This window comes from Solanum dulcamara, chromosome 11 (assembly GCF_947179165.1).
Source record: "Solanum dulcamara chromosome 11, daSolDulc1.2, whole genome shotgun sequence".
NCBI lineage: Eukaryota > Viridiplantae > Streptophyta > Magnoliopsida > Solanales > Solanaceae > Solanum > Solanum dulcamara.
In genome coordinates this window covers 48,987,581-49,009,345 of record NC_077247.1, presented here as the reverse complement: position 1 = coordinate 49,009,345, position 21,765 = coordinate 48,987,581, and the positions used below count along the sequence as shown (strand labels likewise).

General features: G+C 30.5%; 1 protein-coding gene across 1 annotated transcript; it reads left to right on the top strand.

The window, feature by feature from the left end:
* The first annotated feature begins 13,176 nt into the window (after nt 1-13,176).
* Nucleotides 13,177-17,870, top strand: LOC129874645 (vesicle-associated protein 4-2). Its single transcript, XM_055949968.1, has 7 exons — nt 13,177-13,597; nt 16,113-16,183; nt 16,342-16,423; nt 16,563-16,681; nt 17,116-17,193; nt 17,353-17,472; nt 17,573-17,870. The coding sequence occupies exons 1-7, from the start codon at nt 13,327-13,329 to the stop codon at nt 17,633-17,635; spliced, it is 804 nt and encodes a 267-aa protein (XP_055805943.1). The 5' UTR covers nt 13,177-13,326; the 3' UTR covers nt 17,636-17,870.
* The last annotated feature ends 3,895 nt before the right edge of the window (nt 17,871-21,765 follow it).

The following is a 21,765-nucleotide window of genomic DNA, read 5'->3' as shown; positions in this document are numbered from 1 at the left end:
GTCACTCAAACTATTCTTTTTCGGGAGGTAATAACAAACTATTCTTTTATAAAATCTTCTTACATTGTACGAACAATCTCTTCCTGACAAGCTTTTATTTTCAAATTAGATAACCAAGAAAACGAAGCAATTGAGTAAGTTAGTAGATAAATATTTACCAGAGTAAGAATTTTAAGAAATTTATTCTTCATTTTTACACAATAATTTCTTATTTTATTTTACATTAGATTTAAATATTTTGGGATGAGCTAATATTAAAATTTTGAATAAATAAAAAATTATATTTTTTGAAAAAATAAAAAACTTAACTAATTATTAAAAGAATTCAATTAAATTAAATTTAGTTTGGAAGTATTTTTAGATCAAAAGATGGAAGGAGGGATATATTTGAGCCAAAAATAAAGATGGAGGATATATTTAGACAAAAAGGTAGAAGAGGAGGATATTTTTGAGCCATTTTCAATAAATTAAGAATATTTTTAGATCAAGAAATGAATAAAAAGTATTTTTGAGTCATTTCCTTTTTAATTTGTTTCCGTCTTTTCTCTAACATATGAGTAAATTGCGATACATAAATTGACATTTACTTGCACAATTTTAATTGCCCTCTAATTTATTTCTAATTAAACATCAGTATTAAAGATGGATGAAATCCATATTAATATTGTACTCTGTCAAAACATAGCTAATTAAAATACATTTCTTAATATATTTGACACGTGTGTTATTTACTCTAACAAGAATAATAACACATTTCAAACAAAATATGACACGTCATCATCATCTTCATTAGTCTAAACTCTAAAAATAAAATAGAGAGTTAAATTTTGGTGCACTGTTGGTATATTATTTTCTTACACTATCAGATAATAGTGACCTACTATTATAGGTTATCAAATATTTTTGATTTGTTTATTTATTTGTAAAAAAGATTAAACACAATTATTATTTTTTCTTTTTCTTTTCTATCTTTCTCTCTCGTTGCTTCACCTTCTGTCCTCCTCACCATTTGCCTCACCATCTGCATAACTTTCTCCTTAATTATTTTACAAGCATACATATCCATTTCTTTCTCCTTCTGTGCAGATTTTTGTGCATTTTTTTTTCAATTCTTTTTTTTATATCTACAATCAAAGCTAACTTTTTTAGACTAGTTCTTGTTTTGTTTATTGTTTTCTAGGATTTGTTGGTATTGTCTCTTGAAATTAAGTGCTTTTTGAAGATTCGTTTCATTTTTCTATTGTTGTATTTCTCATGAAATCAAAAAAATTCTTGGATAATTCCCTTCATCTTTCATCTTTCTCCACACTTTCGATTACATATTATATTATAATTATTATTATAAATGTAAATGTCATGAATTAGATTTTCTTGAAATAAAAAATGGAAGATGAACATAACAATTTAAGGAAACGGAAGGAATAAAAAAAGAAAAGAGAAAAACTTCAACACTGCCGCGCCGTTTTGTGGCTGTCATGACAATACCTACGATGATGTAGTAGACTATGAAAGAAATAGGTCTAAAAACTAGGAAGTAATTTGGATTATAGTATAATTAGAATTCACATTACATTTAATACCTAAACTTACAATTATAATTCTTTTTTAAAAAAATGTAAATACTACTGTAAAAAAATTATGATAATTATCTTTAAAAGAACTTGTACACTGACAGTACACCAAAATTAAACTCTAAAAAAAATCCTTGGAAACCCAACGCATACGGTCACATGTTACCTACCATGAAATAAAACAACTTTTTCTCGGTTTGTTACTGGTTTGCGAACATCAAGGAAATTGAAAATGCAATTTGAAATGTATATAGTTTTATATGAAGGCATCTAAGTTAACATAGCTAGCAGGAAAGTGTTCGGTGTTTGCCCTAACTTTTCTAATATAATTGGATTTTTTTTTCTAAAAGAAAAACACAAAATTTTTATATTTGGCTAGTTTTTTTTCTTGTAGGAAAAGGTTTATGATTCTATAAATAGAGCATCATTCCTTCTAACATGGTAGCATTCACAATGTAGTCCTAGGGGCTTTGAGAGTTTTGTGTAGGAGAAAACGGTGAGACACAAGTGTTACGTTAACACTTGTGTGAACCTCTTTGTATTTCGAGTGAATTGTGTGAGGTTATTTCTCTCTATATTTTATACTTTCATATTTATAGTGTATTTTTCATCTTCTCTTGTGGACGTAGGTCAGTTGACCGAACCACGTTAAATGTTTGTGTCTCTTTTTGGTATATTTCTCGTTTGTTTTCTTACTCATGTTCCTTCAAGGTTTGTTTTGCTAGCTTCTATATGACACCTAATTTTTTTCGATCTCAACAGAAAGTCCGTATACAAACGGATCTCGTAATAATAATAGTGGTTATGTGAAAAAATTTATTACTATTACAATGAGATATTCTTTCTACTATCTTATAAATGGGAATAAGCACACACCACGTCAACATCCCTGCTTGGCCTATAAGGAGTATTTCAGTCATTTTATATTTTCATTATAAATGGGAATAAGCACCCCCTCGTCAACATGCCTGATTGGCCCTAAGAAAATTTTACTGTATCAGCTATGTATACTTTTGAGTGTGTGGACTAAAATGTCCTCTGCATATGTCACCTGCTTATCACACTCTTCCACCACACGAGCCCAAACCATTCCCACTATTTCTTAAAAAATTTAACAAACTTTTCTCAATATTAAAATTAAATAATTTGTTGATTAAATTCAAACAAATTTTTAGAAATCACAAATTTTTGCTAGAAGCAATGTTTTTGAAAATTTCCTGGTTTAATTTATTTGTCATGCTTTATTTTTTAATTTGTTATATATTTAAAATTGATAATTTTAATTTTACTATCTTATAAAAAGGGATAAGCAAACACCTCTTCATTTCATTATTTTTATTTGTTTTTATTAATAATTAAATGTAACTTATTAGTTTTAATTCCATTTGAAGGTTAACTTTTTTTTTTATTTTGAAATCATAATTATCCTCTGGGAACCTACAGCAGAGGAGTTTGGGTTCCTTCTGTGTGCTTACTTCTGAGCTTCAAATTTCAACATGTATACTATTTTTTTTCTTTTCCATCTCTTAATGGCCCATTTAATAGCTTTCCACATTATTAATTTTTAACTTATCATTCTTTGATTTCAATTTATACTACTCACATTTTTTTAGTCAGTCTAAAAAAAGGTTATATTTTTATATTTTATAATAATTTAATTTTAAATATCCATTTTATTCATAATAAAATAATTTATAGCTACACAAATATTTATAATTTATTTTAAATCATAAATTTCAAAAATTTCTTATTTTTTAAACTTCATACTAAATCAAACTACAACACAAAAATCGGGGCCAGAAATAGGTATCTCTAACATACATGCCTCTAGCCGAAGGTTTTTATGATTTTTTTTTTTACTTTCTTCATTTTCATTTGCTTATCTTACTTTTCCTTTTAGTTTGTTACATATTTAAAAATTATGTAAAAAAATATTAAAAATTATAATAATTAATTAAATAAAATATTTAAAGATATATACAACAAAAAATTATTGACTCTCAAAATTCTATTGATGCCACATAAATTGGGATAGAGAAAGTAACACATATTATTTTTAAATATTCTAAAAAGTAATATAAATCACAATAATTAACAACTTTAAATAGTTAAAAGACATACAAAATTTGGTTGACTCACAAAATTTAATCAATGCTATATAAAATTGGATATATTATTTACAAATTACATAAAAAATAATAAATCACAAGAATTAACAACTTAAAATATTTAAAAGACATAAAAATTTGTTGACTCTTGAGATTCTATCTATGCCACTTAAATTAGGACAGAGATATAATATAGATTATAAAAAAATTAAAAAAACTATAAATCATAATAATTAATAACTTAAATAAAAATTTAAATAATTCTTTAAATTTCATATGTGTCACATAAATTAAAATATCAAAAATAAGTATTGAACTTGTACCAGCACGGGGTCTGTAATAATACTGGTTCAGTCTTGATTTATTAACTTGGCTTTCATGACTAAGGATGGACCTTTTGACCTTTTTCTTTTTCTTTATTTGTGTGTAGAAGGTTCCATGCACTTGTGGAAGATACTACTACAAGAAAAGAAATATCTCCAAGTATTGCTTTGAGATAAGTATGAGCTTCCACGTCACTATTTTCTATCTTTATCTTTTTTATTTGTCAAATTTAAAACATATTTATTAAAAAAATAATTATTATTATAATGAATTTATCATTTTATTTCTGTTAATTGATAAAAATTTAAATATATTTTTTAAATATATTAATTTAATATTAATAAATTAAGAATATAATAGAAAAAGAATGCATAAGTTATTAAATAAGTATTGTACTATTTGATTTAGTTGGGGCCCACCATGTTTGACAAATATCGTACCTATTTCTTTTGGCATCATTATCCTTTTTTTCATTTTTTTTGAGATAGCATCATTATCAATGCTACGTCAGATTGGTTCAAATCCAAATCTTAATGCGTAACCGACATGTGCCGGTCCCACCGTCCCGGTTGCATTGTTGAAACTCCACCGATTAACTACTTGTAACAGCCGGTTTTTTTCATTTGTCAACATATGAGCAGCTTTTTATTTTTCTCTATATATATATCATTCCCCTATCCTTGGAAATTTTAGAAAACAAAAGTGTTTTTTCTGATATTGAAATATAATTGGTACATGATAAGTAGAGTGCATCAAGGCGTGATGAGGGTAGTTCATCATGGGGTGAAGGATCAAGCAACAAGACGGGGTGACGGTGGAATCAAGACTCTCAAGGACTCGTCTTGTGGTACTGGTGGTGGTGGTGGAGGAGGAGGAGGATCATCGTCAAAGCAGACAAGGAAGTTCTCTGGTGCTCTTGATTCCAATGCTATCAAAGCAGCAAAGTCTGAGAAGATTAAACAGGCGGAAGAGTCTCTTAGGACTGTCATGTACTTGAGCTGTTGGGGTCCTTAATTTCAGTTAGCTGTGACTCATCTAATTAAATAAAGTCTCTTGTACAAAATATCATATATGTATATACACATTAGTGTTGTTACTTTTTCGTATTTCATATATACTCATCTGAGTCTTGTTTTTTGTATATATAAGGAAAGATCAGAGAGTTTTTTGACTGGCTAGTGCGTGTACATTTGACAGTTGATAGTAGATGAATTAAAATTTGCAGGATATTACAGTATGTTTTCGACGATTGGTACCTTTCTATTGTTTTATTGGTTTAAATATAATATTTATTTTAATTATTATTTTATAAATTAATTAATTTTGGTGTGATTACATTATCATCTTATTTTTCTTTGCTTATTATTAGTAAAAATAATATTTTATAATATTTAATTATATCACATAAAAAGTTAAGATGTTAAGATGTTTGGCCAAACGTTTAAAAGGAGTGGAAGTAGTTTTTGGAAAGAAACATAATTACTCCCTCCTTTTTTATTAATTTAATTAAATATCTTATTTTGATTAAGTATGAAATGTAGTTAAGAGTATTATCTTAATTCGGGCATCAATTTTTTAAAAATAAATAAGGAAAATTTTCAATTTTATAAATAAAAATAGGTAAAATGTTGAATTAGAGAGTTGTTATTATATACTTTCTATTTCAAATTATGTGGTACTTCTTATTTTTTAAGAGTCAAATGATTTAAGTTTGATCGGAAATTTGAGCATGAAATTTTCAATTTTTTTAAAATAAAATTTATATATTTGTAAATTATGTAAAAAATATTATAAGTTACAATAATTGATAATTTAAAATATTTAAAAGATATATGAAAAATTTGTGGTCAAACATAAATTTATTTGAATCTTGAAATTCGAAAAGTATCACGTAAATTGAGACAGATAAAGTATAAAAGAATAAAATAAGATAGGATGGATTACTTATTGGGTATTTTACTTAAATTCCATAGTGAAAAAACTCAATTACAATTTATCCTGACTTTTTTGGTAATTACCTGAATTCCTTTTTTTTCAGATTTCTGATACATACTAATGACGCTGATATATCGCGATTTGATACATAAGTCCTTTTCATGATACATCGCTAGTTGATACAAACCAAACATTATAATATCACCTAATATATCATGAACACAACAAAAATAGCAGTAAAACTTATGTTTTACTGATATATTTTGTGTTTGGTTTGTATCAACTAGCGATGTATCATGAAAAAGATTTATGTATCAAAGCGCGATGTATCAACATCATTTCTATGTATTAGAAGAGGGATTTTTGAAGTTTTTATAAATGGTAGAAAATAATTAAAAATATAGAAATATAAGATGTGTAATTTGATAATTTTTCTTACTTATAAGATTTACCATGGTGTTTCTTGTAGTTTTAGTACTAGGTATTTGTTCTTTTGTGAAGTTCATGGATTGTATTTCTTCATTTACGAGCCATCGGCGCCATCGTTGAATCGTCGACGGCAACCGTCCTTTTTCCTTTAATTGACTGCTGCTCCTGGAGAAGAATTGCTTTTGTTCTATTTTATCTTGAATATTTGCAAGAATAGGAGTATTTATTTCCTTTGCAGTTTCTAGCTTGCTGGGTTTAGGGTTGTTGGCTGTGCAACTTTGATTTTGAATGCACCCCATTTGTTCGATAAATTGTCTAAGAGGAAACATAGCTTGTTGATAAGCTAACGTGAACGGTAACTCCGACGTGAACAGTACTCCAAAGTGAATAGTGTTTTCCGACGGCAACCAGGTTCATTTCAACTGGAGTTGGTACCTTCGATTTCCGGTTTCCATATCTTCACGTATCTATTTTTTGTTCGTACACTTGTAAGTACATTTTGTTGACTTGTAAGTATTTGTAATTTATTAGTTCATATGTATTTTCATGGCTTTGGATAATGATGGTAGACTAGGGTCATATTCTCGCTCGGGGGCGGGGACGGAGATGAGGGTAAGGAGGGGTAAATAGGTTAAAGGAGCGTCAAGACTTAAAGTAGGTTTTTGAAATATTGGGACGTTAATGGAAAAATCCATAGAGCTAGTTAAGATTCTAAATAAGAGAAAGATTAATATAGCTTGTGTCCAAGAGACCAAATGGGTAGGTCCTAAAGCTAAGGAGGTAGACGGGTATAAGTTTTGGTTTTCTGGTAGATCGAAGTATAGGAATAGGGTAGGCATTTTAGTAGACAGTGATTTAAGGGATCAGGTGGTGGAGGTTAAGAGAGCCACTGATATGATGATGTCAATTAAGGTGGTCATTGAAAGGATCACATTGAACATTATTAGTGCTTATGCGCCGCAAATGGACTTAGATGAGGAGGTTAAGAAGCACTTTTGGGAGGATTTGGACGAATTAGTGGGAGGCATACCGCCTACTGAGAAGCTTTTCGTGGGTAGGGATTTCAATAGGTACATCGGATCTATTTCGGGAGGGTATGATGATGTGCATAGAGGCTTTGGCTTCGGGGACAAAAATGGAGGAGGAGTTTCACCTTTGAATTTAGCAAGAGCTTTTGGACTGGTGATAGCCAATTCGAGTTTCCCAAAGAAGGAGGACCACTTGGTAACCTTCCGTAGTTCGGTGGCTAAGACCCAGATAGATTTTCTACTCCTCAGGAAGAATGATAAAGGTTTGTGCAAAGACTGTAACGTCATTCCGATCGATAATCTTACAACCCGACATAAACTCTTGGTGATGAATTTATGGATCAAGATGGCAAGGAAGAAGAGGATCGGGGATGACCGACCTAGGATCAGATGGAGAAGTTTGACCACGGCTAGTGCCCTGGAAACGAGAGAGAAATTGAAGGATATGGGGGCCCTTATTTGCTTTACCTTATCACTTTGAACTTCGTAACTTCGTAACATTATATAACCTCTTTTAATGCTTTTAATGCTTTTATTGAGCCGAGGGTCTCCCGAAAACAGTCATCCTACCTTGGTAGGAGTAAAGTCTGCGTACACTTTACCCTCCCAGACTCCACATTGTGGGATTTCACTGGGTTGTTGTTGATGTTGTTGTTCTGGACCAACCAGTAGCCCAATATTATCAAGATACACATCCACATATGTAGCTCAACTTTCGCCGCACAAAGAGACTGAAAATTAATGGGAAAACTAAGCTCATGCCTCATAAAAGTAAAATAATTACATATAAATATGTTTTTACAATTTATATTCTTGAAGCATGAGATTCGAGACCAAAATATTATCGTAGTATCAATATACTGACATAATATCATTGAGGCTGTTTCAGTCCTTAATAATACCACCACAATATATTTATATATTATCATGGTATCATTGATGTCTATTTCAATCCTTCAGCTACATCTCCATGAAACCATCATATACTAGCATATTAAGGATCGTTTTATACAAATGTTGAATGATGCCCTCATAGTATGTGTGTATATATATATATATATTGTGATGATATCGTAAAGGTTTTCCTAAGTCATTCAATATTACATGAATGATACTATCACAGTATATTCGTATATTATCATGATATTGAAAATCCTTAATGAGGCACTTTTAAAATCTTCAACGATATCATAACAATATATTGATACCTTATTAGTATCATATAGGATTGAGCTCTTTTTTTAAGAAATAAAAATAAAACAATTAAGAGAAAATTATTAAAATTACAATCTTATTTATTAAACTAATTAATAAATATATTCTTTGTGGTATTCCATCGGTATGTTGATACCATATCGATATCATATAGGACTGAGCTTAATCTTCTGTGATACTGTGTCGGTATATTGATACCCTATTGGTATCATGTAGGATGAGTGCTGACGTCAGCGTGCGAATTTAAAAATAATTAGATTGGATACAAGGGTAATTAATTTGGATCGAATGGGTACCGAAGGGAATTATTTTGAAGTGAGATATGAAGTGGTAAATAATTTGTTTAAAGGTCCATTTTATATAGTTTTCCCAAAATTTATCAGGTTTGTTGAGTTTTTCACCCTCACGTATTCTCCTGTGATAAACGTTTCTAATTCAATTTTATTTCTTGTATAATTTGTACTCTAACCTCTTTATTGTAAAAAAAGATAAAATTAAAAAACACAAATAATAAAGAAAAGAAAGACACAAAATTTAAAAAATAGCTCGTTGGTCTCCATCTGGTCGAGGAACGATATTTCAATTTTGTTTTTTGTGAATTTCATTTAAAAAAGAGTATTTTCATTGGTTTGAAAGATAATACTATCACTTTTTTCATATCTCAAATGACAAATCTCATTGAGACGAACAAACATCTGATGCCCTAATTGTCTTTATTAACTTATAAGATGTGTTTACCATACATATAACTATGATGACCATAAAGCTTTAACAAGTACAGGTAAGTTGCTCTGATAAAAAGATCAACGTTGATAGGCCTAAAACTTGTATACATGATTTGGTTGTTGAGGCGACAATTATTAAGATCAGAGACGAGATACAACTATATTTTACTAAGTCTTTACCAAATTGACAAACTTAGTTTAGGTTGGAGCAGGGCCTCATCTTACCCTAATTACTATACAATAGCAAAATGTATATCAAGGACTCACCACAATCCTAAATCAATATGGAGCTCACCAACAACAATTGAGTATTCCGTGCTTTTACTGGGAGATCTATACTATCCGAAGTATCTGCTCTTGTAGCATGAAATGCAGTATTCCGCTCTAGGGACGTCAGTACGAAAGAATGTACTAAATATGTAAAACATAAAGTAATTATTTGTGAAAGAAGAGTTCAAATGAAATTAGATATCAAAAATATATAAATGTATAGATAAAGATAAAAGATCACATTTACTTACACTTGTGAAATCATGTATATTACATTTTTATTTTTTTTTACTTTTCTTTGCTTAATAAGCCTCGTTAGATACTTAATATAATTGACCAACTGATCAGTGATTAAAAAAAAAGTCTTTGCATGGCATTTTAGCCCCTAAGATGTTGTCCTTATATAAATCATTAACCATTGCCTTGCTAGGCCCCTAGAATGAATGGGATGTGAATAAGATATATATATATATATATATATATATATATATATATATATATATATATATATATATATATTGAGTCACAAGACTTGCCAAGAAATAGACATTAGAAACATTTCAGCCTGATAACATGATTAATATTATTCTCATTGCCCAATTTACTAACTTAAGCTCTGGTTTCAAAATTATGGGATTGTGTTCACAAATTTTCACGTCGTAAATTATTGTGTTAAGACAATTTTAACTAATAAAAAAAGTACATTCAAAAAATATTTTCCTTAATATCAACTTTAATTATTTAGATTAGGCCTGTAAGGGAATTACGGGGATATTAAAAATGAGAATAATTCTTCAGCCAACTTGTCCACATTCTTCATTAATCTTGACAAAAAGTTCCAATGACCAGATGCAATCCTAAAATTATTGAAGAGAATAAGTCATTTGAAATTGGATTAATGATCATTAAAAAGGGAAATGAAAGAAGACACATGTATAGAAATAGTTTATACAAAAATTAAACAAGCATTTGTGCTAGTCTAAGCTGCAGAATTTTGAATATATAGTTAACATTCGTCTTCTTCTTCTTGGACTGAATTAATTACATTTTCATATTATTCCGACCAATTATAATTTGTTGGCCTTTTCGTTTACTGATAACGATTAATTAATTTAAGCCATTTACAGAATTAAACGAAATTCAATGGAGTATTACTTTTGGCGGAAAGTAAACAGTTAAATCTAAATGTTTAATATTACACCAAGCATTATTTCTGATATGAAGATGGTAATGGAATTAGTCAACTTAATTTGAATATATGAAACCTAATACACTAATCAAATTCCATTTACTTAATCCACTAACGAGAATGAATAGTAATATCCACTTAACGGGAAAAACTTTTCACTTAACTTTGAATCTTAATAAATAGAAAATGTCAAAAGTTTGGAAAGAGAGAAAAAAAATATATAAATTAGTAGTCATTTAGGCTAATTGAATTTATTTCAGAATATTTGGTGTTTTAGCAAAATAATATTGTAAAGTATTCGACATAAAAGAATAATATATATGATAATCTAGACAAATACTCTTATTATTAAGATGATTAAATCATTTTTTTAATGGTATTAAAAATAATTAATGTGGATCGGACAGAGTAATTAAAAACCTAATCAATCCAACTAATTGAGCGCACTTACTTGACTAAAACATAGTAACGTCCACTTGACAAAAGAAAATCTTTTCTCGCCATTCAAAGTCAGACTTTTCATGCTAATTTTCCCCTAATATATAAGTTAACAAGAAGATGACATGACCTTAAAATATAAATAGAAGACAATAAAGGTAGATAATTAAGGTAAAATGATAGTAGACATAGTCCTGTGTTTTAATTCTTTTTATTTGTCTTGTTAATAGTACTATTTTATCTTCAATTTTTTTTTGGTAACCATGTAAACAGTACCATTACTATATCTCTGTCTTCAATTTTATTATTTCTTATTGCTTTCTTTTTTTCGACTAACATATTATTTAACGTTATAATTTTTCTTTACACGCTTGATTTTGAGATATTTTATTAATTGAATCAAGAGTCGATTAAAAATAATATCGTTATTTTCACAACTCACAAATTAGAAGTTGTACACTATTCTGTGGCCCCACTTATAGAGTTATATCGAATATATGGTGGTGGTTGTTATAAGTAAACCCAAAGACGCCATTGTTTTAAATTTTGAAATGCTCACGTCGATGCTGACGTGGACCCTTCTCCTACGACGTCGTAGTTTTGTGCTCCCGCCAATCATGCCCTAAAGGACAAAAGTGGTTCTACCCGACAGGCGACAACATAACCCATGATTTAATTATATAACTGAAGAAATGAGAGAAGTATTTAAAGGAAAGATGAAAAGAGGGGGAAAGAAGAAAAAAGGCGTGGGGGGTGGGGTGGGGGGAGAAGTAGATCATCAACTATAAACTATAGAAACTAAATCAAGTGCTAATTCTTTTCCTAATTAGTTCATGTTTGTTCTTTTAATTCGATGTTAGGTATTTGTATTGGAATTCGATTGATTAATATGAATTCATTGGGATGGCCTATTTGGGTTAGTGCTATTATTATCTATCAAAAAAAAAATTCATATCCAAAACTTGAATCTGAAATCTCTGATTAAAATAGAAGCAATCTTATTTACTGCACATCATCTCCACCACATCCTTTGGTTGTCGAAATTCTAATTAGTTTACGTTAAATATTTATTTTTCCTACAAAACTCCTAAAAATTAATAAATAATTCTACTCTAATAAACGTAAAAAAGAGAAGTTCATAGGCGATCTAACTATTTTCTTAAAATATAATTAAGAAATTCCTTCCTCTATTCCAAAAAGATTGACAGTATTTTGATATTAATTACTCCATTTTTTTTTAAAAAGAATAATATAATTCTAAATTTAAAGAAAATTTAATTTAAACTTATTATTTTATCTTTACTAACAATCTTTTGTTGTTTTGCAAGTGTTACGACACATTTAAAATTATAAATATCAAAATTTTACATTCATACAAATATTATAATATACTGAAGATGATATTTAAAATATATTCATTTCTTTTAAAAGGTTGATGCTCAATCAAACTATGCGCCATATATTTTGAGGTGGAGGGTCATAAACTTTTATCATTAATTATGATTAAATTCAAAACTATATATGTACACACTGTTTTCAACTAGAAATAGTAGACTAATATAGCCGGTTTGAATTGACTTATTTTTAAGCAGTTTATAAGTTGAAAACTGCTTATAAGTTTTTTTAAAAAAATAGGTACATGCCAATTTATTTTTTTTGACTTATAAGTTGAATACAACTTATAAACTGTTTAAAATAAGTTCATCCAAATAAATCTAACTATTTATTGATATTTATTTTAAGCACTAAAATTAATCAACCAAATATTATAAATAACTTATAAGTCAATCCAAACGACCTCTAACATGCATCACCAAAAAAAAAGAAGACTAAAATGCAGCGTGGTGTATAAGTTAAATTCTACCAGTTATAAATACAGATATATTTTTTTTAAAAAAAAGAAAAAACAAAAATAAAACTATATATAAAAGTAAAACCCCCCACAGACTTTCTCAACTTGGCCGTTGCATTTCCAATATTCAACTCCCTGCTGTTCTAAAAAGTCTTGTCAACACGCTGTCAAAAAGGAGACAGCACGACGTCGTTCTGAAATCTCCGATTTTCCGGCGTAAATTCCTTAGCTTCCGGCATCTGATGGTGATCGCCGACGAGAAGGACGGTAAAGTTTGGGGACTGTTCAAGCTCCCTTTTCGAAACGCACAGTCAACTACGACTTCGCGTTCTTCTTCGCATAATACTCTTCATTACCGCAGTCAACAGCATCAATCTCTCGGAAATACTTCTCTGGATGATGGATCGGTTCCTCGTAGCAACAGTTCCAGCTCCGTTTCTTCAGTAGCCAGGTCTTTGCTTCCTGCACGCCGTCGGTTGAAACTTGATCCTTCCAATAAGCTCTATTTTCCTTGTAAGACTCTATTCTCTCTCCTTCTTTTTGCTTCCTCTTTTTGAATTTTCTGCAATCTCATTGAATTGAGTTGATATTTGGTTGAAATTAGTGTTTGTGGAACTACTTTGTTAAAACTAGCTTTGATTGGTAGCTGTCCATTTCAATTTACTCGTCTATTTTGGCAAATTTATTCTACTTTTTTCCATACTAACCTTACTATTAAATAATTACATAAAGTATTAGTGGTCAAATTTAAAATTTCAAAGCATCATTAACAGTTTAGTAAAATACACACTTAATTAGAGCTTTTTTAATGTGGGTGTCAACTCAATAGGGACCAACTAATATGAAATGAAGGGAGTATAACTATGTCATTCATCATTGATTAGGTCACTAAGTTTATAGGTTGGGCCATAGTGATGCATTATATGATAATGCTAATTTTAGATCTTGGCATCTTGCAATAAAGTGTTTAAAATTTTTGGTCAAGTTTCTAAACAGTACCAGTTTAGTAGTGATGCTGGACAGTAAAGGGAAACAAAATGTTGAGCCGACTTCATATGGGAAAGGCCAGCTAACCTGGGCCTTTTATTTTTCGAACAGACGGCTGTGTGTTATGATGACCTCTCAATTAAAGCTTGAACTGTGGCCGTTTAAAAATCCATGAAAAGATTCTAAAGTTTGATACGTTAAACTCTATGAAAAAATGTTGAAGTTTGAACTCTGACAGTTCAAAACTCCATAAAAATTCCTAAAGTTTGATCAGTGAAGCAATTTTCATGTGAAGGAAAAGATTTACGAAGAATTTTTTCGGCCATTCCAAACAGACCATCTAATGTCTAATGTGAAGCCGGAAAGGTTTAGATGAAAAATCTACCTCCACAACTTAATTTCTACCTTATTGCAGTACATATAGTAATAAATTAAGGGACTGGGTTAGTTTGATGACTGTAAAGTAAACAATGTAAAACTAACGCTAGTAGGTCGTTAGTGGAAAGCAGGTAAAGATATCAGGACATATGCAAATGACCAGTGTAGGAATTGTTATAACTGACAAAAGTGCTCTTTAACTATAGCTTTCCATTAGGATCTCTGCAAGTTTTATCTTTCCTTTTTTGGGTTCAAGAGAAGTTATCACATCTTTAAGTAAGCGTAGTTCACAAATTTACTGTGTAAGCAAATGTTTATTTCTTCTGAAGTATGTTCCATATGTTTTCAATTTAATTGATAGGAGTCATAATATGTGAAATTATTTGTCATACTACGCAACTACACTTGAAAATTGTTGCAGTGAATATCAGCAAAATGATACTTCATCCTTTCATTTTATACGTCTTAATTTGATTAGACATGAAATTTAAGAAAGCAGGGGAGATTTTTGAATCTCTCTTAAACTAAAGATGTGCATAATGCACCAAAATATCCTTTGAATCTGGTAGTCTTAACCGTGTCATGTGGTATGTAGGAATTAAAGAGCTACTTACTATATAGAAAGTGACATTTTTTATGAAACAGACTAAAAAAAAGTAAAACATAAATTGAAACCGAGGGAGTACAACTACAGATTTCATTGATCACTTGCCATATGCTTTTTCTTTATATGTTAGGATCCTCTCCCCTCCTCGGTGTATGTCATATCAGTGAGGTCAAATTCCCAAAGCCACTGTCCAGAAAATAATTTAGTATATCATCCTTAATTAATGAATCTCACTCAGTGAGTGCTATGCAACATTACATGGTTTACTCTTTCCTTTTCTTATGTGGAAGTCTTTTTACTTTTACATTGTTTGACTCTTGCAACCTATCAAAAAAAACTGTAACATCTTTCGATTCTTGTGAAATTAGGTTAGTGATTGTAAAATGTAAAGCTAATGCTCTAAATCCATTATATCTGCGGTGAATGATTGTGCTCGAGTAAAGTATGTATTAACACATGTGTTTGATATAGTTATGTACACCTAAGATAGCATAAACAAATTTCTAGAACCTCTTCTGATAAAGCATGTTGCCTATCTCGGACAAGAGGATAAAATACCAGACCTAGAAGTTTGATTGGAATAACTAACATACTCTAGTTGTCTCCTAAATAGTTGAATCTGTTTTGGTAGTCATATCATAGTTATTTGCTCAGTATACTCTTCTCTTGATGTAGTCTGGTTTTTCAAGAATATGACTTGTTGAATACAGTATTTTCTTGAGAAAGGTCATTGGGGTTCTAGTTGGAGGTCTTTGAATTCTTTGTATCTGATCCCATGGCTTTACAAGTTAGTGGTTAGTGTAGTTGTTTTATGCATCTGGATCTTTTGTAAATGCACCTTCTACTGATCAACAAGGTTGTATGAACTTCTTGACACTTGTGCTTGAAAGGGTCTGCTTCCGAGTTTTACCTTTTTTCAATTATTCTCTACTTCAGTTATGCTGGAATATCACCTGATGTTGGCTGTCTTCGGTTCTTAATAATTAAAGTTTCCCTTTTCTCTGTTCTTCTTGCACACGTTTCTCATTTTATTTCATGTCTCTTTTGGTTTGCCAGATGAACCTGGTAAGCAAGTTCGAAGTGCTATCAAGATAAAAAACTCTAGCAAGTCTCACGTAGCTTTCAAGGTACTCATGATTTTTTTGTCTCTTTTCCATACATTGGAACTCACCTAGCCTGTCTTTATTATTTTTAGGTAGAAACTTTTTTGAGAATATCTTGACATTTATTTTATATGCATTGTTGTGTTTACATGGTTGGTGCTGCTTGCCTATTGTGCATTTAGTTCCAAACAACTGTACCCAAAAGCTGTTTCATGCGTCCTCCCGGAGCAATTCTCTCCCCTGGTGAGAGCATCATTGCAACTGGTAATATTCATCACTCTTGATTTATGTCCTTTCACGTTCTTCTTGTGAACACCCTTATATACAAGATATAATTGTCATGCTGCAATTGAATAATTACATTGTACAAGTATTTCATTCTGACGTTGTGTCAATGTCATAGTATTCAAATTTGTAGAGCATCCGGAAAATAATGAAAAACCAATGGACCAGAAAAGCAAAGCAAAGTTCAAGATCATGAGCCTCAAGGTGAAAGGACCGATGGACTATGTACCTGAGCTGGTTAGTAGATTACTTCTCTGCAAGGAAGTTCCTCTCCTTTTTAGCTTCTAGTTTCTGTGATAAAAGAGCCTCGCTTTTAGTTTGTCCTAAACTCCTATTACATTCAGTCTACTGTTTTTTTTTTGGTGGAGTGTGGTGAGGGGGTGGGGGGTGGGATGGGGGCTTCAATTATCACTTTTTAATGGTAAAGCATACTTCTGATTTATCTGTCAAAGAAAATTGGGTTCTCCCACAGTCGGCGTTCTTTTCAATGATAATGTGGTGAATTATACCACCACAATTTGTTCTGTGATAAACTGCATAGTCATTACATTTCAGCAAAGATGTTTTCATCCATGCTGAAAGATGCATTTTTTAATTATGTTGGAATCTGCATAGCTTTAGGGGAAACCTGTTCAAATTATCTCTAATCATCGCCTCTATGTTCTTCTTAGTTTGATGAGCAAAAGGACCAAGTAGCTATAGAGCAAATTCTGCGAGTTATCTTTCTCGATGTGGAACGTCCTAGCCCAGTAAGTATACATCATGGCCGACCATGTCATGATGCCAACTTTTTGTTGTTTTTTTACTTCAGAATATGAATGAGCATCCTAATACACGGGTTGTGGGTTAGGAAATTAGACACAGAAAAAAACCATCTCACAAGTCTTTGTTCATTTTGTCTTGTGAAGACTTTGGAAAAATTGAAGCGCCAGCTGGCGGAGGCAGACGCTGCTCTTGAGGAACGCAAGAAGCCTGCGGAAGATACAGGTCCAAAGATTATTGGTGAAGGGCTCGTCATAGATGAATGGGTAAGCTATATTTCAACTTACAATTAGAATCTTGTAATTCCTTTTCCCACACTTTCATGTTTCATAATCCTGTTTTTTCCTCCTTGTTTGTGCTTTATAGAAGGAAAGAAGAGAGAGATACCTAGCTCGGCAGCAAGTTGAAGGCGTCGTAGATTCTGTATAATTTACAGGTCTTGTTTCGAGATCTTTAGCTTTGGTTGGAAAAGATACCAGTCTGATTGTTGTGTTTAATTGGTTGTTGTAAGAGATATTATGTTACTGGTGTGTGATACTAAACACATTAGTATAACATTCACAGGAGAGAGTTTCAATGTCCAATCACAGTGACTTGGCGTAGCCACAAAGCTGTATATAGATGTCATTCCTTTAAGTAATGAGAAGATTTTCGGTTTAAAGGACCTTAATTTTATGATCTACTCCTAATTTAACTGCACATTTTTGAATATTCATAAAATTCAGACAATAGGCATACATGAAAGTGAGAAGAAAACTAGTGACAAAATGTATTTTCTGTCAAACGAATCATCTAATTATTCAAAATATAAATTCAACCGGGAAACAGAGGAGCAAATAAAGAAACTGGTGACTTAATAAAATGGGGGGGGGGGGGGGGTATAGCACTTAAATTTAGGGTTATCCACAAAAAAATTATGAGACCACTAAAATACTGTGGGCAAATTTAAGTCCAATATGGGGACCTTAAAGTTGCCAACTGCTCTTGTCATTAATAATAAATACAATAATCTGTCCCTTTTTATATTATGATTGTTTGATTGGATAAAGGGTTCAAGCATCAACTGAATCGTATATTATACCAAAACAATGATTGATAGTAGAAATATATATTAAAATCCAGAACAATTAAGTTGATGGAAAATTATTATTTCAATGTTTTAAGATAAAGGCGTTAACTTAACATGAAGTTTTAAAAATTGTAAAAATAATTAAAAAAACATTTAAAAATGTTACCAGTCAACTGGTATTACAATTAAAGAGAACCCAAACTGGAATGCAGTAGAAAATAAGAAATGGTTATTAATCTCCTAATATAACTAGGAGCCCGTTTGGATTGGCTTAAAAAAATAACTTTTAATGTATGAAGTGCTTTTAGAATTTTGAAGTGCTGAAAGTTATTTTTATAAATAAGCAGTTGAGTGTTTGGATAAAAGTGCTTAAATGAAGAAAATGATGTGAATTTTAGGGTTAAAAGAATAAAAAAGGTAATTTGGAAATTTAGTTAAAATATAAGGAATATAAAAACAATTTCCATGATCAAAGAAAATGACTTTAAGCACTTAGGAAAAAAAAAGTTAGGAATCCTAACTTTTCATTTTTGACTGACTTTAAAAACTTTATGGCTTAAAATTAACATTAGACAAACACGTTCAAAAACTAAAAAGGAGCTTCAATTCAAACGGCCTCTAGCTCATGTTATGCCTAAATCATAATCCTTATCATCTCTGTGGAAAAAAGACTGGTGCAATATTTGAAAATCAGAGGGGACAGATGTGATGTATACAGTTAAACTCTATACAGTTAAATCTCAAGGGGTTTTTAATTTATGAAACTATCCCTGCACTTTTTTTCTCCTTTACCAGCCTAACGAGGGGTTAGTACAAAGGGGCAATTTCATATTTATTATTTTTTGTCCTAATTTATAAGATACATTTATTTTAGTCAATTTAAAAAAATAATACATTTTTTATTTGAAATCTACTTGATGACATTATTAACATTTTACCCACATTGGTCCTGTTATTCGGCAAAAAGTCCACAAAAATATACGTCTTTTATTATTTAAAAAATTATTTATTTTAAAAATAGTTTTAAACCATTACAAAATTTTCTATTTTTTAAAATTATGTGTCGAGTAAAATTTTCAAAATAAAGACAAGGTACGTCAATTACAAGACGTGTTGCTGAATTGTTGTGGCCTACTGACCAATCCAAGGTTTTATTTTTGTTTGGATTGGCTTATAAGCCGTTTTTAGCTTTTTTTGAGCATTTGAATGGTCAACTTAAAGTCATTTTGTACTTAAATTAAATTCCAATAAATAGTTAGATTTATTTGGATGGACTTATTTTAAGCAGTTTATACGTTGAAAACTATTTATAAGTTAAAAAAAAGTGGGCCAACTTTTTTTTTTGACTTATAAGTTGTTTTCAACTTATAAACTGCTTAAAAATAAATCAATTCAAATAGGCTATAAATACGTATTTATTCGGTGGGGGAGGGGGGAAAGGTTCCTTCATATTTTGGGGCATGGGAATTTTAGGGTATTTTTGATAAAAACTTATCCACACTCATGTTAATGCCAACTCAATAAATAACACATAATTTTATCACTAAATTATAGTTAAATACTATATATTTTCACCTTAATTTATGATTTAACATGATAAAAATTAGGGAAAATTATGTGGATTGACAAATATTATCATTATATTACGTTATAAGGATATAGTTTCAATCAATTACGCAAATTGACTACAATTTAATGAAAGCCTCCGAAAAGAGAATTTCTACATCTCGCATCTACTTAAATTGTGGAAATATGAGAATCTTTTTTATTAAATTGAAAGAATTTTCTATTGACTGAAAAATCATTTTACATCAATAAGTAAAGGATTAATGGATCATCCAATTGGAAATGATAACAAAATGCATAAGTTGTTAGAAGGAGTTCTAAAATACATATACATATGGTATACCACTGAATTACCTTTATGGGTTAATTCATAGATCTTTGGGCTTTGGTCACCAATGAATAGAGACTTTACAAATAAAGCCCGAGGATTGGGTATAATTATTTTTGTTATTATACAAATTTGGAGATTCATATACAAATCTGAAAGCAAATATACAATTTTTAAATTAAATATGGAAACGAATATATTTGGAGGCGAATATACAATTGAAACTATAGCTATGAAACGTAATTAAGCAAACTATAGCTAAGGAACCTAATCATATTTCAAATCTTTGCTAAAAAATAATATAATTTAATATAAACATATACCACAGTAGAAGACAAAATTGCTGATACATTCCCCATGCATAATGGCTAAGAAAATATGCATGCAGCAGGTAGAGCGGTGTCAAAAACGTTACATAATTGAGCCAATAGAAAAATTCTTGAAACAATGGTTACCCATTACTTTATGTGTTTTCTATTGTACCCAAAACCACTGCACTACGCCAACGGATACAGCTCCCTTAATTTATATATATAACTGCACCCGTGCACAAATCTTATCTACCCAATTAATAATATTTCATTCTTGGTGAGGGAGGAAAAAAAAATTACTAGCAAAATTAACAATATGAGTAGCATTTATCTAAGTAGAGTTTGTATGGCAGCTAGTGTAGCTATGGTTGAAGGACAAATTGATCATTCTTCCAAGTATACATCTAGGTTTCTACCACTTTGTAGAATAGAAAATCCAAGATTACCATTTGGAAGTAGTAATAATCTGCAGGGGGGAGAAGAAGGGAAGAGGAAATTACATGTGGATGAGTCTCTTCAACAAGTTATGTTTCTTAATTGCTGGACACGATAGCTAGAATCTCGAGGGTTAAAGAGTGTGTAATAGCTCATTGATCAAGCGCTTTTACATCTAACGGAAGTGGACACTTCCATGGTAGATGATAGGAGCAGATTCAGCTTCGGGTGGTAGGTGGCTAGACAAATCAACCATTTAGCTCTGATTTTTAATGGTCCATCTATAATTTTGTGAATCTAGCTAGGGCGCATTTTGTTGGTTCAACTGAACCTAGTGCTTTCAGCTCGAACTATATGTACATATGCGAAATAAATGAATGTATATTTTACAATAAAATCATACTTATTTTGAATCCACCAACTCTAAATTGTGAATTCCGAATCTGTTCTCTATACCTCTTGAAAAGGGATGAAATGTCTATGGACGGGTATGGGAGATTAGGAGCTTAAGACAGTTTTATTTATCTGTTTTCCGTGTCCTCAAAGGATCTAAGTGGGTGATATGGGAATTCAGTCCAATTGCACCTTCCAAAGTAGTAACAAGAAATTACAATAAGATATACTCTCCCGTTTTATATTATTTGTTCACATTACTAAAAATATTTGTTTCAAATTACTTATTAATTTATAAAATCAAAATAGAATTAATAAAAAAAAATTATTTGCCTTTAAAATTAAGTATTAATATTGTAAGTTTCGAAAAAGTTCATCCATTATTAATCTTGGTATTAATAAATAAGACACATAAATAAAGTGTATTAAAAAAAAATTAAATGATAAATTAGTAAAA